General features: G+C 39.3%; 1 protein-coding gene across 2 annotated transcripts in view; it reads right to left on the minus strand.

The window, feature by feature from the left end:
* midn (midnolin) overlaps nucleotides 1–9,489 on the minus strand; it is a 43,273-nt gene extending 33,784 nt beyond the window's left edge. Inside the window, exons 1-4 of one of the 2 annotated variants that reach the window (XM_088425424.1) lie at nucleotides 9,243–9,489; nucleotides 7,579–7,810; nucleotides 4,949–5,033; nucleotides 4,788–4,850 (exon numbers count right to left, since the gene is read on the minus strand). In XM_088425424.1, the coding sequence (XP_088281550.1) occupies nucleotides 4,788–4,850; nucleotides 4,949–5,033; nucleotides 7,579–7,810; nucleotides 9,243–9,315 (453 nt within the window). In that variant the 5' untranslated portion in view covers nucleotides 9,316–9,489. Of the gene's footprint in view, nucleotides 1–4,787; nucleotides 4,851–4,948; nucleotides 5,037–7,578; nucleotides 7,811–9,242 lie in introns of both variants that reach the window. The other variant, XM_088425423.1, reaches the window with a different exon arrangement.
* Nucleotides 9,490–13,760: the final 4,271 nt, after the last annotated feature.

Genomic DNA, 13,760 nt, shown 5'->3' on the forward strand with positions numbered 1-13,760 from the left:
CATCAAGCATAAAAAGCGCCGTTCCAAACGCTGTTTGGTGTTTTTTAACATGAACATCAGACACCACGAATATTGTCAAAATTATTGGCCTACAAAATGGGGTCGAACATTTTAATAATTTCATTAAAAATTTATTGTAGTCTTTTACCCTTATTAGGCTGACACATAGATCAGTATTATTGTGATTTATTCTGTAATCAGATTAGAGGTTCAAGAGTTTTATTGTCATATGCATAGGATGGCCAATAATATAGCAAAGAAATTACAGAAAAAGGCACAAATGCCTGGAGATGGGCATCAAAAACCAGTTCTTGTAGAGAACCAGCTCCCAGTCTTTCAATACTTTGATATTGTTCGCCATTTTTGCTAACAATTGTCTTATGGATATCATAAAACATCCGTATAACATCACCATGCATGGCGGATCACAACATCCGTAGTGACAAAGTTGTAGAACAGCATGGCTCGCATGGCACAAAATTTCGCCACACTATACAAGGGTCGATGAAAACAGAGCAACTTGCAAAGTCAATATAATCATGCACAGACAATTTTTTTTCATGTCACTTTTTTTTTTTAATCCACAACAAAATGACCACTTCTTCTCCTGTGAATACTCAGGTAACTGTTAGCAGCAATCCGGGTAATTGTAGAATGTGCCCTTTGTAACTGTGAATGTAAATGTAAAGTCTTCTCTTATTTCATTCATCTGGCTCAGCTTAGGTCGCCAGTAGTGCCTATTGCTTCTCCTTTCATCAAGGAAGGGACGAGTAAAATTACCTAGACAGGATATGCAAATTTACCTGGAAGTAACTAATATAGGGATGAGAGGAGATTTTTTTTTAAGCTTGTTGGGCCATTAGTGCAATAGAATACAATGGAGAATGTGTAGCTTGTCAATCTAATGCTTGGCAACAGCCAAATGTGGTGAAAAGGTCAGCCAATGCTTCAAAATATACTGTTCCATAACAAATAATGTATGGACAGTGAGTCAAATCTTCTGAAGTAGACAACATGGCGTTCAGAAATCACGTTCAATTGATGACATTTTGTTGCACCTGTTGCTAGCATGTCGCAGCGCTCGAGGGCTACCACTGGATTGAAAGAACAGTCTGATTACCGTACTTTTCAAATTGTTTTTTTTTCAGTTCAAGAAAAGGATGACACAATATTGACAGATAAGACAAAAACCGTTTGTGAGCATTGCCAAAAAAAAGAAAGAAAAAAGAAACAACTAACATAACCATGTTTTAAACAATCTCAGCTGCAGCTGAAAAGAGTCCGTAACAAAAGTGTTTGTTTACATTAGCATGCTGGACTGTTAATTTTCTTACAGTCTGCTCAATAAAAAGAAAGTGTTTTGAAAAGCGGAAAATGTATATTGGGCATTATATTATAAACGTTAATTTTGCAAAAAAATATCATCTCTCGTGAACTTGTGAAACATCTCATCTTGTGGGATTGTTGTCTGGCCCCATCTCTTGTAAGTAGTAAGTTTATAATAAAAAGTAGAGCCCACCTTTGCCACAGGAGATACCATTGAATTTTGCTCGGCATGTTAGTTCAATTGTAGGTTGAGTCTGAGAATATTAATTTTGTATGATTTTGTTTTTATTATAACCGTTATATACATAGATGCGATGACAAAGATGATAAAGGTTCACAAGCTTGAATAGGCTCTTAAAGGGATGCTGTGTAATTTTGATTTGTAATGTGTTTTAATATTAAAAGATAAACTCAGGGGGTGGTGTTATGAGCCCAATAATCCATCAATAACTTAGCAAACTAAAACAATCAAAATTGGCAGGTGTCTCTAAGTCAAAGACATGAAACAAAGAAGATATTTATTTTCCCCTTGTTTTCATAAAAGGATCGTTAAGAGACTCAATAAACAACCGAATCTTTAAACAGAATTGAGGTTGAATTTCTACACACGCATGAATAGTAAGAGGCCAACACAGGAATAAGGCTAAGGGTGAAAAATATTATAAGATGCGACAACTGAAAGTAAATACACAAAAATGAGGAGTTTGATGGGCTAAAGTGCATGTACCGATCAGCTGACCCACACTTACACAAATGAAGTAATTGGCTTCTTTGCTGGCACGAGTTCAGCTCTCACCGCAGCTAGTTAAGTTCACATCATAGAGCGAAGTCAGGCTAAATGTGCTCCGATGACATAGGCACAGAGGCAATGCTGTAACTTAAAATACTATCACCTAATGTTTAAAAAAAAAAAGAGACGCAAGGGTGTCAAGCTTTAAAATGAGAATTGTATGGATCACCTCATCACTACTAGTCGAACATGGCATGTTTATTTCCTCTTCTAAAATTACAACTTTTTCGATTTGAGAATTGCATTCCATTTTGCTTATTCAGCTTTAGCCAATCAATCCCAGCAATGTGAATCTAATCTTTAGGTGCCAAAATTTTGCAGATTTTGCATTTTGAGTAACTAATTGCTAAATTATTACTCTGGTTTTGGATCAAAACAGACTGTGCACATCTTGCAGTTACACCACGTGTAAAAGGAAATTGACGAGCGTGCTTGTTACGTCAAACCGTCAACTGTGTGTGTTCAGCTATACCGCCTTGTTGGTTTAGCTGTTGCTATGCATCGCCAAGGCTGAGTCATACCCTGACAGGGTCTAGGAGGCTTGGAAGCTTTTTGGCGGAATCCGGAAGAGCAGTTTTGCATCAAGTGTGGTGTTGGCCGCACAACAATAAGCTAGCGTTCATCATCTGACAATTCAGCACTGGGGTTTATGAGCAAGTGAGACCCCAGTGCACTTCCTGGAAACTCTATTGCGGCTGTGAGTGTTACATGAAAACATCAGCACAGAGAAAGAAGGGCTGATGCTTCCACATCCAAACTGCAAATTTACCTGGATACAGGAGGGCGTCGCATCCGATTCTATGTTAATGCATGACGCTAGCTGGGCTTCTTTAAGCAAAGGAGATTAAGACTAGCAAAAGAGGCTTGAGCCTGCCCACTTCTCACAAATAAAATACAGTAGTTCAAACTATGCATTTACACTATGCTGTAATTGGTATGGTTCCTCTAGAGCACTTTATTAGTCTTGACAAGTCAGTGCAAGAAAGCAAAGAACTGAGTGAAGTTGCTGTTGACGTGACTACAGGTACCGTGTGCGAAACTGGTACATGTGTGAGACTACGAATGACTCACAATGATCTCTTATTCATGTGGACACAGTCTATTTTGTGGACTGTAGCCTGATAATCTGTTGTCTACAACAATGCTTCCCAAACTGCGGTCAGGGGGCTTCAAAAAGGCCCGTACACAAGTTATTTATTTGGAAAAGTACAATTTTTTTTTTTTTTTTTTTATTTTAGACTGATGTTTTTTTTATAGTAAATTGTGAAGTTAATGAGAATGATATCCAGTTCAGGACAAGGGGTCCTCAATTTATAAGGGTCTTGACATGCTGTTCACAATTGGCACGTAATTTACTAATTTGTGCAGCAACATTAGAAAACATTGTCGCCCGCTGTTATTGCTGTTTTTCATTTGCTTGTTTAACATTCATGGCACAGAAGTATTTTCACATACAAATGTTTTCTGAACTACAGCAAAATTCTAAAACGAAACCTCCATGTGCAAAAATATCCCCCAGTGTGAAAAAAAATCCATGCATTGAAGCCTTTCCCTTGTTCTTACTTGCCCATTCAACCAAAAAATTCCCGTTGCAAAACACGAAATATTTTTTTTCTGCATTTGATATTCACTACAGCGAAAACAAGCCTGCAGCAAAAGTCTAGCTTGGCTTATACTTGACGCGCCACCATTCGTTTTGCAGCACTTTATACTCAGAGCGGCTTTCCCCCACAGTCAGACGATATTCTCCCATACTATAGGTGGCACATTTTACAGCATACAAACAACACTACTCAACAACAGTGGTAGAGAATCCTAGTAGATTCAAACGATTGAAATTCTTCCATGCGTTTTTAAACAGACTCCTCATCTCTATTCCTTTTTAGGATGAAACATAAAGGTGTTTTTACCGGCACATGTCCATAAGCAATTGTTCGTCCGCCATGTTTTCCGCTCGTAAAGAAATTCCAGAAGATATGCGTTGTGGAAAAGCTGGCCTGCGCCTACTCCGAAGATTAACAATTGAAGGTAGAATAAAAGTAATAAAGATGAAAGATGGGTGAAGCAAAGTGAAATACACTATGCAAGAAATTGATGTAAGTATGAAAATGAACACTTATTATAGATTTGGCAATTTCTTTTTTTCAACGTTGGATGGTTTTGTTTTTAACTTCAGTCAGATTGTAGATTGCACGTTTTTGATGATTACGTCTGAGAAATAGATTTACTATAGGGAAAAGTCCCTGTTGTGAAAAATTTCTGGCTCCAAACATGATTTCGTTATAGAGGAGTTATAGAGTACTGTAGTGTGTTGTGTAAGTTGGTGATAGACTATGGGGCGTCCTAACGCATACAAATTTGTGTAATTACATCACTGTAAACTAGTGAGTAAAGTTGTGCTCATAATATTCAGTGTCTTTACATACGAGTACATAAGAGTACATAACTAAGGTTATGTCAACTTAAAAGCACAACAGCATATGTTTGTATTGAGGCAATGCAAGGAATATGTCAAAATCATGTCCCAGGATTTTTGGTGACTATAAACCTAACTTCCAACAGTCTGGGAAACGTTACTCAATTACCACTATATTCTGCTGGGTGCTGTGAAAAATAAACTATGCAAGAACAACTTTACAAAGCAATCAACTAATAATCACAGTCTCCTTACCTGAGTTTCAGTTAAGCTCTCCAAAGCTTGCATTACAGACTGCTCTGGTCTTGATGCTTGAGACTGTGAGGAAAAACAAGGCAACTATTTTATTTAAACAAATAAATAGATAAAATCAATGACACATTGAAATGGCAAAAGGCAAGGCAGGCTGGCCTCACCATTAATCCTGCTTCCACAGTTGGTACGAGTGTTAATTTGCTCCCATCTGAGACGCCAAGATCCTGGAGTTTGCCCGAACTTAGTCTGCTGCGGTAGTCAGGGAGGAACAAAATAATTAGACTGTGCTGACAATATCTCTCTTAACACATACACACACACACAGCTGTCAGCTGCAGGGGCGCAACACCTTCAAAACTAGTTTGGAAAAAGAGCAGCGGGTAAAGAAGTATTAGTCTGGCTATCATATTTCAATTTCAAGTATAGCTAGTCTGACAATTTCTCACAGTGGATATTTGGCAGTGGATGAGGTTGGATGATGCACTGATGAGTAAAACATTTGAACCAGAAAGCCACTTTCTCCTTCAAAATGTACAAAGATACATTATAACCATAAAATTGTCATGAATCACAGATAAAATGATACAAACATAGAATCCAGTGGATTAATTAAATCATTAAAAGCAGCAGTTTTCAACATTTTTTCAGTGATGTACTAAACAAACAAACATACTTAAAACATAGTGCTGTGCCATTGGTGCCTGACTTAAAAAAAAAACAAAAAGAAATAAAATTTGGAACTACAAATGTACTATCTCGAGGCATGTTTTATTTAGCAACTCCAGATAGATTGTGCTGTGTCAGTATTATTTCTGGCGCATTACTACTCAATGCGCATTTGTCCAAAAACTAACATATTGAAGGCATAGAACTTTTTGCACAGGATTGACCCTAAAAATTTAGCAATAGGTTCCTTCATGATACAATTAATTTGCTCTAAATTTGAAAAAAAAAGTGTACTGTTACTGTAATGGCATTAAAAAGTATTAAATTTGATTTGTTCATACCTGCAGAAACTCTGCTGAATGAAAGTTACATCAAAAGATGCCCTGGGACACATACAGTATTTCATGATGTACCTGAGCTCATCGGAGACTTCGAGTCTTTCAACATGATACACCCTCTTCCAGGCGACCCAGTCAGGGTTGATCAGACCCTAGCTTATGTCCTAGTCGCTCTACAATACAAATTGTTACTCCTATCTAAAATCACATGTACCCTTTGAAGTGCTTTCACGTACCGTCAGGGGTACTTGTGCCCCCATTTGGGAAGCAGTGACTCAATGTGCCCCATTAAAAAGGAGCTTTCCTTTCCATGTGATGTGATGAAATACACGTGACTGATATGACAACGCATGCAATGGGTAGCTAAGTGAAAAGCCAGTGTGACCCAAATCTCACCCTGTGCAGCTGCACAAAGGCACTGCTGGCTGGTCTACAGTAACAAGAGCAGAAGGGAGATATAAAAAAAAAAGGGGGGGAAGGGGCAAGTCTTAAAGGATGGTGTGGTTACAATGGGCAAGGATGAGTATAGGCTGAAAAATAATACGTACTGTTTGCATCTTCTAAAATCTCCCCTCTACTTACTTTTTGCATGACCAAATACCTGTGCTTTTCTTAAAGCCCGCTTAAACTGACCTTCTTTCTTTCATTCATTTTTTGAGCCACTTGCTAAAACTGCAGCATTACGTTTTTGTTTCACTTAGAACACTACAAGCAAATACTATTCCCTTCTAGGCGGTGCCCATCCTAGCGTGCTACTGCGACGGATGAATGCAAGAGCATGACTCACCCTTGACATGGTAGGTTACACAGGAGGAAAAAAAAAAAAAAAATCGCAGATAGAACTATATTTGATGGGACTTCTCTACGGTTTCTCCCAGTGACCCTTTTTGTGCATCACATGCACAAGGATTATTGAATTCTTTCAGGCTGCCTTGTTTAAAAGGTGGGCGGATTAATTAATTCATTGTCCTATCCTCGTCATAGACACATCTCCCGTGTGCAACTGCTACAATATTAACATACCATTTGGTACAACTGCGCAGTCGAGTTTGATAGGACACATTTAGGACTGTGGTTGTATGATTACAATACACTGTACTGATAGATGCTCCTTGTATGTCAAAAACAATACAAACCTGCAACTAGGATAATAAGAACATTGTTATATGACCACCAATTGGAAAAAGACCATGAGTATTTTTTTTGGGGGGGGGGTCTAACAAATTCTTGAAACAGGCTTTCCCAAAAAAAAATATCAAAATTGATGCGTTTAATGCATTTAAACGCTGAAGCCTCTGGTGCCACAATTTGGTTAATAGTTTTTGAAATATCTATACTATTGGTCAGTCCACATGTAGGCTACATGTGTTATTTTTACAAAGTATCAAGAGATCTAATGGTTGAAATGTCTTGCTGTCTTTGACTACGCAATAATAAGTCACAAAGCCATTTTTGGAGTCCCCTGAAAAGTGATGGTTTTTGCAGTACAAAAGATTGTGCCTGATGCCAGTGATGTTCAGCTACAGCACTAAGATACTTGGAAAGGGTTGTAGAGCATTTTTCTGCATCAGTTTCAGGCCTTTGGTGGCCGCAGTCAAATTTGGATGCATTGATCAAGTGCATTGTGTGCATTTGGCCTTTAAAAAAATTAATTCTTCCAAGGTTTTATTTGCCCCCGAGCTGTAGGCTTCCCAACCCTGCAGCCAATAGTCTCTCAGTCTAAACTAGCTGCTCTGTTCTAGCTTGATATTTTAGTATTATATATGTAAATGAAAAATTGGACTAACGTTTCTTTGTGCAGCAACGCGAGCCTCTCTTTGGGTACTTTGAGCCGCTGCGAGAGCCTCCTCTTCAGCCCGTCCACGGTCTCCTCCTGGGGTAGCGAGAGCTCGAAGCGGGTGCCGGTGGTTGAGTGGATGTGCAGGTTCATGGAGGGCTCGGCGGGGGCGGCCTCGCAGGACGAAGAAGCCCCGCGGCTGGTACAGCTACGAGCGCTGGGATGCTGGTCCATCCGATAACCTGTGCGTCACACGGAGATGGAAGAAAAAAATCGACGAGAGAGAGAGAGGGGGGGGGGCGTAGAAGAATGAGGTCGTGGAGTAAGACGATCCGTGGCTTTAGTGTGCCCGCAGCTAAATGCTACATGGATATCTCAATCAATAGCACAAAATGGGGAGGCTGGTCCACACCAAACAAAAACACGTATATTCCTCTCCGTTTCAAAGTACGGCGAACAGACGCTGGCCTCCACCCAGATTCACGTAGGCTCCCGTGGAACATGAGCGACAATGAAAGTCGTTGCGCACACAAAAATTATCCCAAAGATCCTGACGGCTACGAAGTCAAACCCCCTGCGCAGCGGACTAATCAGGAGCGAGCCTCACCAAGAGATTAGCCAATAGAGGGATGAGGTGTACACCCACGTGGAAGAAGAGTGATTTAATATCCATTCATAATAAATGACAGCATAGATGAAGCGAACGTGGAGCATAAAGCTCTAATTTCAACACATTTAAACCAAAACATGTTTTTAAAAAATCACGCATTTCTAGAATCTCATTCAAGCAGTCACCAATACTAATTGGGCTGTTATCTACTGATACTGTTCTCCATATTCTACAGTGTAGCAATAAAGAAATGGGACTTTGCAAGTGAGAGCAGAAAAACGCTGCCTAATTACGCTATCACTTGATTGCAACGCAAACGTGCATTTCGTTCTGGCAGGTGAGCTGGCACGTGAGCTTCTTTTAAATGAGCTGGTTCTCTTTGGGGTACGCATTACTTATATATTCGGTGTGAGCCAAAAGGAATAATGATGACTGTAATAAATTAATTGTTCTGATTATCATTTACTTGAATACGCTTTTAATTCCGTCGTGCACATAATTGTAATAGTGCCGTTACAGCAGTAGTATTTCATTTCTAGCTGTTCATTGCGAAAAACTAACTCCCCTTCGAGATTAAAAGATCTCGATCGCCCCCACGTGGTCACTCAGCGGACCGTCAATATCAATACCAGTAAGTTCTTCATTCTTTTCTTTCATTGACTCGTTCTTTTCTTGCGTATAATCCATACTAAATGATGTTTTATTCAAACTATGAACAGGGAGCCACTTACATGTACTGTTTTTGTATTCATAAAAATCTAGTACTGTATAATGCGATTAAGTGTGGTTGTTGGCGCTTACTACTATAGCGGGAACATTGCGTGTAAGTTCTCATTTAAGTTATTGTACAATAACAGCCTGTAAAGTACCAAGTTCGAAACGAGACGCGCGCTAAATTTAATAACGTCCAATACAATGTACGTGTCATTCTCTTGACAACTTTGTTTATTAATGACCCTTCGTGCCCGGTCGATAAAACAAACCACCGGCTCCCCTAATGTTTTGGACAAAGCAGAAGAGGAATATGATACACTGCTTATTAAGAACAAGTGTTGCGCACTTACCGATAACCGTGGCGATAACCGCGAAGCTTCGCGTGATAGTGAAAGGTCCAATTTGTTCCCCCAGTTTTGGCATGTAAAGTATGACGTCGACAGAACGGCGACGAGTCTTTAAAAAAAGTAGATGAACGCGACGAAATAGGCACAAACGTGGTCGTAAACACTTGCGCTCTTTGCTTCTGAGCTATTCGGTCAACAGTATCTTGTGTATGGGTATTGAGAACCACCCCGTGTTGGTGAGGCGACTCGTCAGGAGACTCTTCCTGGACGTGATGTAACGCGAGAGAGAGAGAGAGAGAGAGAGAGAGAGAGAGAGAGAGAGAGAGAGAGAGAGAGAGAGAGAGAGAGAGAGAGACTGAGAGAGAGAGAGAGAGAGAGAGATATTTTTTTTTTAAGGTGGACAATCTACCATGTCACCATCGCCACGTTCTATTTCCGTGATCCGGTGGTAAAGAGAATGTTCCGATGCAATGACGAAACGATTAAACGCATAGTTTACAATGCTAGTTAGTATTTGACCCTCCCAAATAAAGAAAATGACAGTTGAAAACAAAGGCTTTTCCTCTTACGACCTTAAAAAAATAAATAAATAAATAAACGCGTCGGGCTTCGTCGGTGGACGGTGACGTCATAGGCAGGTCAATAACCACGCCCCCTGGATACAAGGTACACTCGTAAACAAACTCGTCATTGTCAGGAACCACGCTCACATACTGGAAGTATGTAAAGAATGTATGAAAAAGTACAGTGCATGAATCTTAACAGAAATTAACTACATGAGACAGCTTGTACAATATTTCTCGAGTTAAAATATCCGAGATTTAGTAGAAACGTTTTTTACGATTGTTTCTCATTCTATTCAATAAAAAATGAACCCGCGTTTATTTTGAGAAGGAGAAGGTATCAAAGGTGTATAGGTTAAACGTATGGAGTAAAAGTGTACATGTTATTTGGCAATGTAATAGAGTAAAGAGAAATTTGCAAAGAGTATACTATATGAAGTCAAATACAAATGGGTGAAAGTTTTACTTCATTACAAAATAGGTGCAATATTTGCCCTTGTCCTATTGTACACAATTGCCAGGAACAAATAAGGTGTGACTGAATTTGAATCGTCTTTGGTCCCCATTCACCCTGCAATTGGCTGGTGGTCAGTGTAAAACGTACGCCTATTATATTGTAGGATAGGCTCCAGCTCATCTACGTATGACTCTAATGACGATAAGCTCCATAGAAAATGTATGAATTGTAAATAGCAGCCAGACAGTGTTGAGAGTAATTCATTCCAAAAGTAATGTACTTACTGTAATGCATTACTTTTTACTGTAACGTGGTTGTGTAATATATTATGCACAAAAATAGTAATTATGTTGTAGACAGAAGACGACGGGTTGAATATGTTGAATACATACGCCCATTACTTTAAGTTCGTCAGCGATAAAGACAAGAAGAATACAGTGAATCTTTCGGTTATCGTGGTAAATACGTTCTGGAACCGGCCGAGGTAGCTGAAAATATGCGAAGTTGCGCCCCCCAAGTTTCACATTAAAAAATAAATAAATAAATAAATAAAAAAAACTTGACCACCACTTGACCAGAAAAAACCTTTGTTTTTTTAACCGGAAAAGTCTTCCTGCTATACATATTATTTGAAACTAATATGACTGCAGTACACCTATTTACTTAAATCTTAAATTCAGTGGTGGTCCGTGCGCACTTAGGCCTTCAGTGATTCTGCATCACATCAATAAACCCTTATCAGCAATTGAAACTTATCATTATATGTGATACTGCCAGAACCTAAAATAATGAATTATATTTTTTAATCATTTGTCCACAAAGTTTTATGAAGTCCATCATGTGTCATGTCGGTGCGGCATGTTGTCGATGTAAGTGGGAAGGTATATTCAAAATGCAGGGAGGCAGGATGAGATGGGCTCAATAAAATGATTTATTACTCGCAGAAGCTGGGCGAAACACTAGAGCTACCCTAGAGCTGGAACACGCTCATGACAGGTGACACAATTTACACTAACAACAGATGCCAGGGAAAAAACAACACGAACCCAAAAGCAAAATAAGTCAAAGCCCACAAAATTTAGCCACAACAGTACATTCTTCTTTCTTTCCTCAAAAAGACTTCAATGACTTGCTTGTAGAGTTTTTGTGTTTCATTTCCAAAAATATTTTTTTTTGTATTGACATGGACGCCAATGCTGAAAGTCACGTCCGTCCAATTTCCATAGTGTTTTTCTTCAGCCATAGTGTGTTAAAAAAAAAAAAAAAAAAAGCGAGTAGCTTTGAATTTTCTGCTAAATGTCCGCGGGTCTGGCTCCGATGTATGCTATGCTTCATAGTTGTCGTTAGCTCATGATTGAGCAACATGGCAGCCTGGCTCAGTGGTAGAGTGGTTGTCTACCAGCTGAGAGGCTGTGGGTTCGATTCCCTGACCATCAAGACCATGTCGAAGTGTCCTTGAGCAAGACACTGAGCCCCCAGTTGCTCCTAATGCTGCGTCATCAGTAGGTAAATGACTAGTTCGTGTAAGATACCCAAGGTAGAATCGCGCAACATAAGCGAAAGTCTATTTACCAAGTCCAATTGATGTGAATGCCCTGGCTTCTGGCAAAGCCCTGAGTTCACACAGGAGCTATTGCAAAAGTTCAATATGTATTGAAAAAAAATCCTTGAAGTCGTGAATCCGCGTAATGGAAACAAAATCTGTGGTGAATCCGCATAATTGAAAAAAAATCCACGATGTAGCGAATCCGCGATAGTGGAACCACGAAGTAGAGAGGACTCACTGTATATTAGTTAGGTGCTTTTTCTGCATGACACCTTAAGTGTTGTCCACACATTTAGAGCTGTGCCATACTAACGTGAAGTTAGCCAAAAGAAAACATGTAGAGGATTGTGAGTGGGGATCAAACAAAGTTCTCTCACCTCAAGACTTCCACCTCAAGAGGTTAGGAGACTCGTGGCAAAGTATATCGTACGTAAGAAGATATGTTGCTGCTTTCCACAGTGGAGTCACCAGCATTTGGAAACCTTGTCAGTAAGATGTCGCAACAAGCTATAATAACAAGCAGTGACGTTTGGTGAGGTTCATGGCTGGTGAGGCACTGACTCCTTTCGTGTCCGATTTACAAATATATAAACCAAGCTTATTCAATTGGCTACTGGTAGTTCCATATCTCATCAGCATTCTTCACAAAACACGCACACACACACACGGTACATATTACAGATATGCAAAGCTAAAAAAAAAACCTGCATTTGCTCTACACCCACCATGTGTTGCAGTGATACTCGGGTCCGGATATTTTCAATACGCGTGGGCCCCACATGTATATGGCGTTATATTTGTGTCACAATTGCAAGCGTGCAAAAAAAAATTGAGCGCAGAAAATAAAACTGAGTGAGCAAAAACAGATTTTGAGCGCAGGAAAAAAAACTATTGAAAAGAAGTTGCTCGCTCAAAATTCCTTTTTGCTCGCTCGCGATAGCCCGCTCAACATCTCACTCTTGCTCGCGATACTCCTCCCTCCCTCGCTCAACATCGCGTTTGCTCAACATCGTCCTCTGCGCGTGCTCGATTCTGCTCACACATTACGTTTGTGCCACAAAGTTAGCCAATCAGAGCTTGTAAAAGCACATTAATTGACAGCTTGGTATCCAATGAGATTTGCTTGTTGTGTTCACCTGGAACGAGCAAACGAGAGTGCTTCTTTGAAAACAATGTATGGGCATTACTTTTAATGTTATTATTATTGCTGTATAATATCATTTGACAGAACTACCTTGTCAGGTTTTGTACTTTAACAATATAAACCCACCTCCTACCGCCCAAGTCGATGTGACACACTCTTGCAGGTAACCCGCTGACCCACGCATCACTAATGTGTTGGCCGTCATAATTCTATCATCCATACAACATAAATGAGAGTATAGAGTGGTGTACAAAACCACAGATTTCAATTTTGACCTTCAGTGAAATATTAAGTTGTTTTGAAAACTTTTATTCTGATACTTAAATCAATTTAATGCAGAATGCTTAACAAAAATCAAGAAAAGAAAAACAAAGAATATTTTATTTAAGGCCAAAATTTAGATTTGACCCCGTGGGATCTCCAGGGTTAAATATTCTATTGTATTTTTCTTAGTCTAATCTCTTTTTTTATAAGATTGAAATTAAAACTGCTTGTGTCTTACCTTTTTTTGTAGATAAAGTTCATTCGCCTGTCCTTTGCAAAAAAAAACAAAAAAAAAAACGCAGTTACTTTGTTGTAAAAGTCCTCCTTATTTTCATTTAGTTTTAAAAGTCTCTCCGGATCAATGGAGATGATAGCCAGGGACCTTTTCGGGTGTACCACTCCATTTGAAAAGAGCGCGTTATCTTCTGTCCCGTAGTTTGAAGCAAAACTTTTAGCCCTGGCGTTGGTCTACCTGTATTAATCACGTCCACTTTTGACAGAAAGTCCAGTTTTGAGAAATTTTTAAGCTTAGATATATAATCCTCTT

The sequence above is a fragment of the Hippichthys cyanospilos genome, chromosome 10, assembly GCF_059441005.1.
Source record: "Hippichthys cyanospilos isolate Australia breed blue-spotted pipefish chromosome 10, RoL_Hcya_1.0, whole genome shotgun sequence".
NCBI classification, from domain to species: Eukaryota; Metazoa; Chordata; class Actinopteri; order Syngnathiformes; family Syngnathidae; genus Hippichthys; species Hippichthys cyanospilos.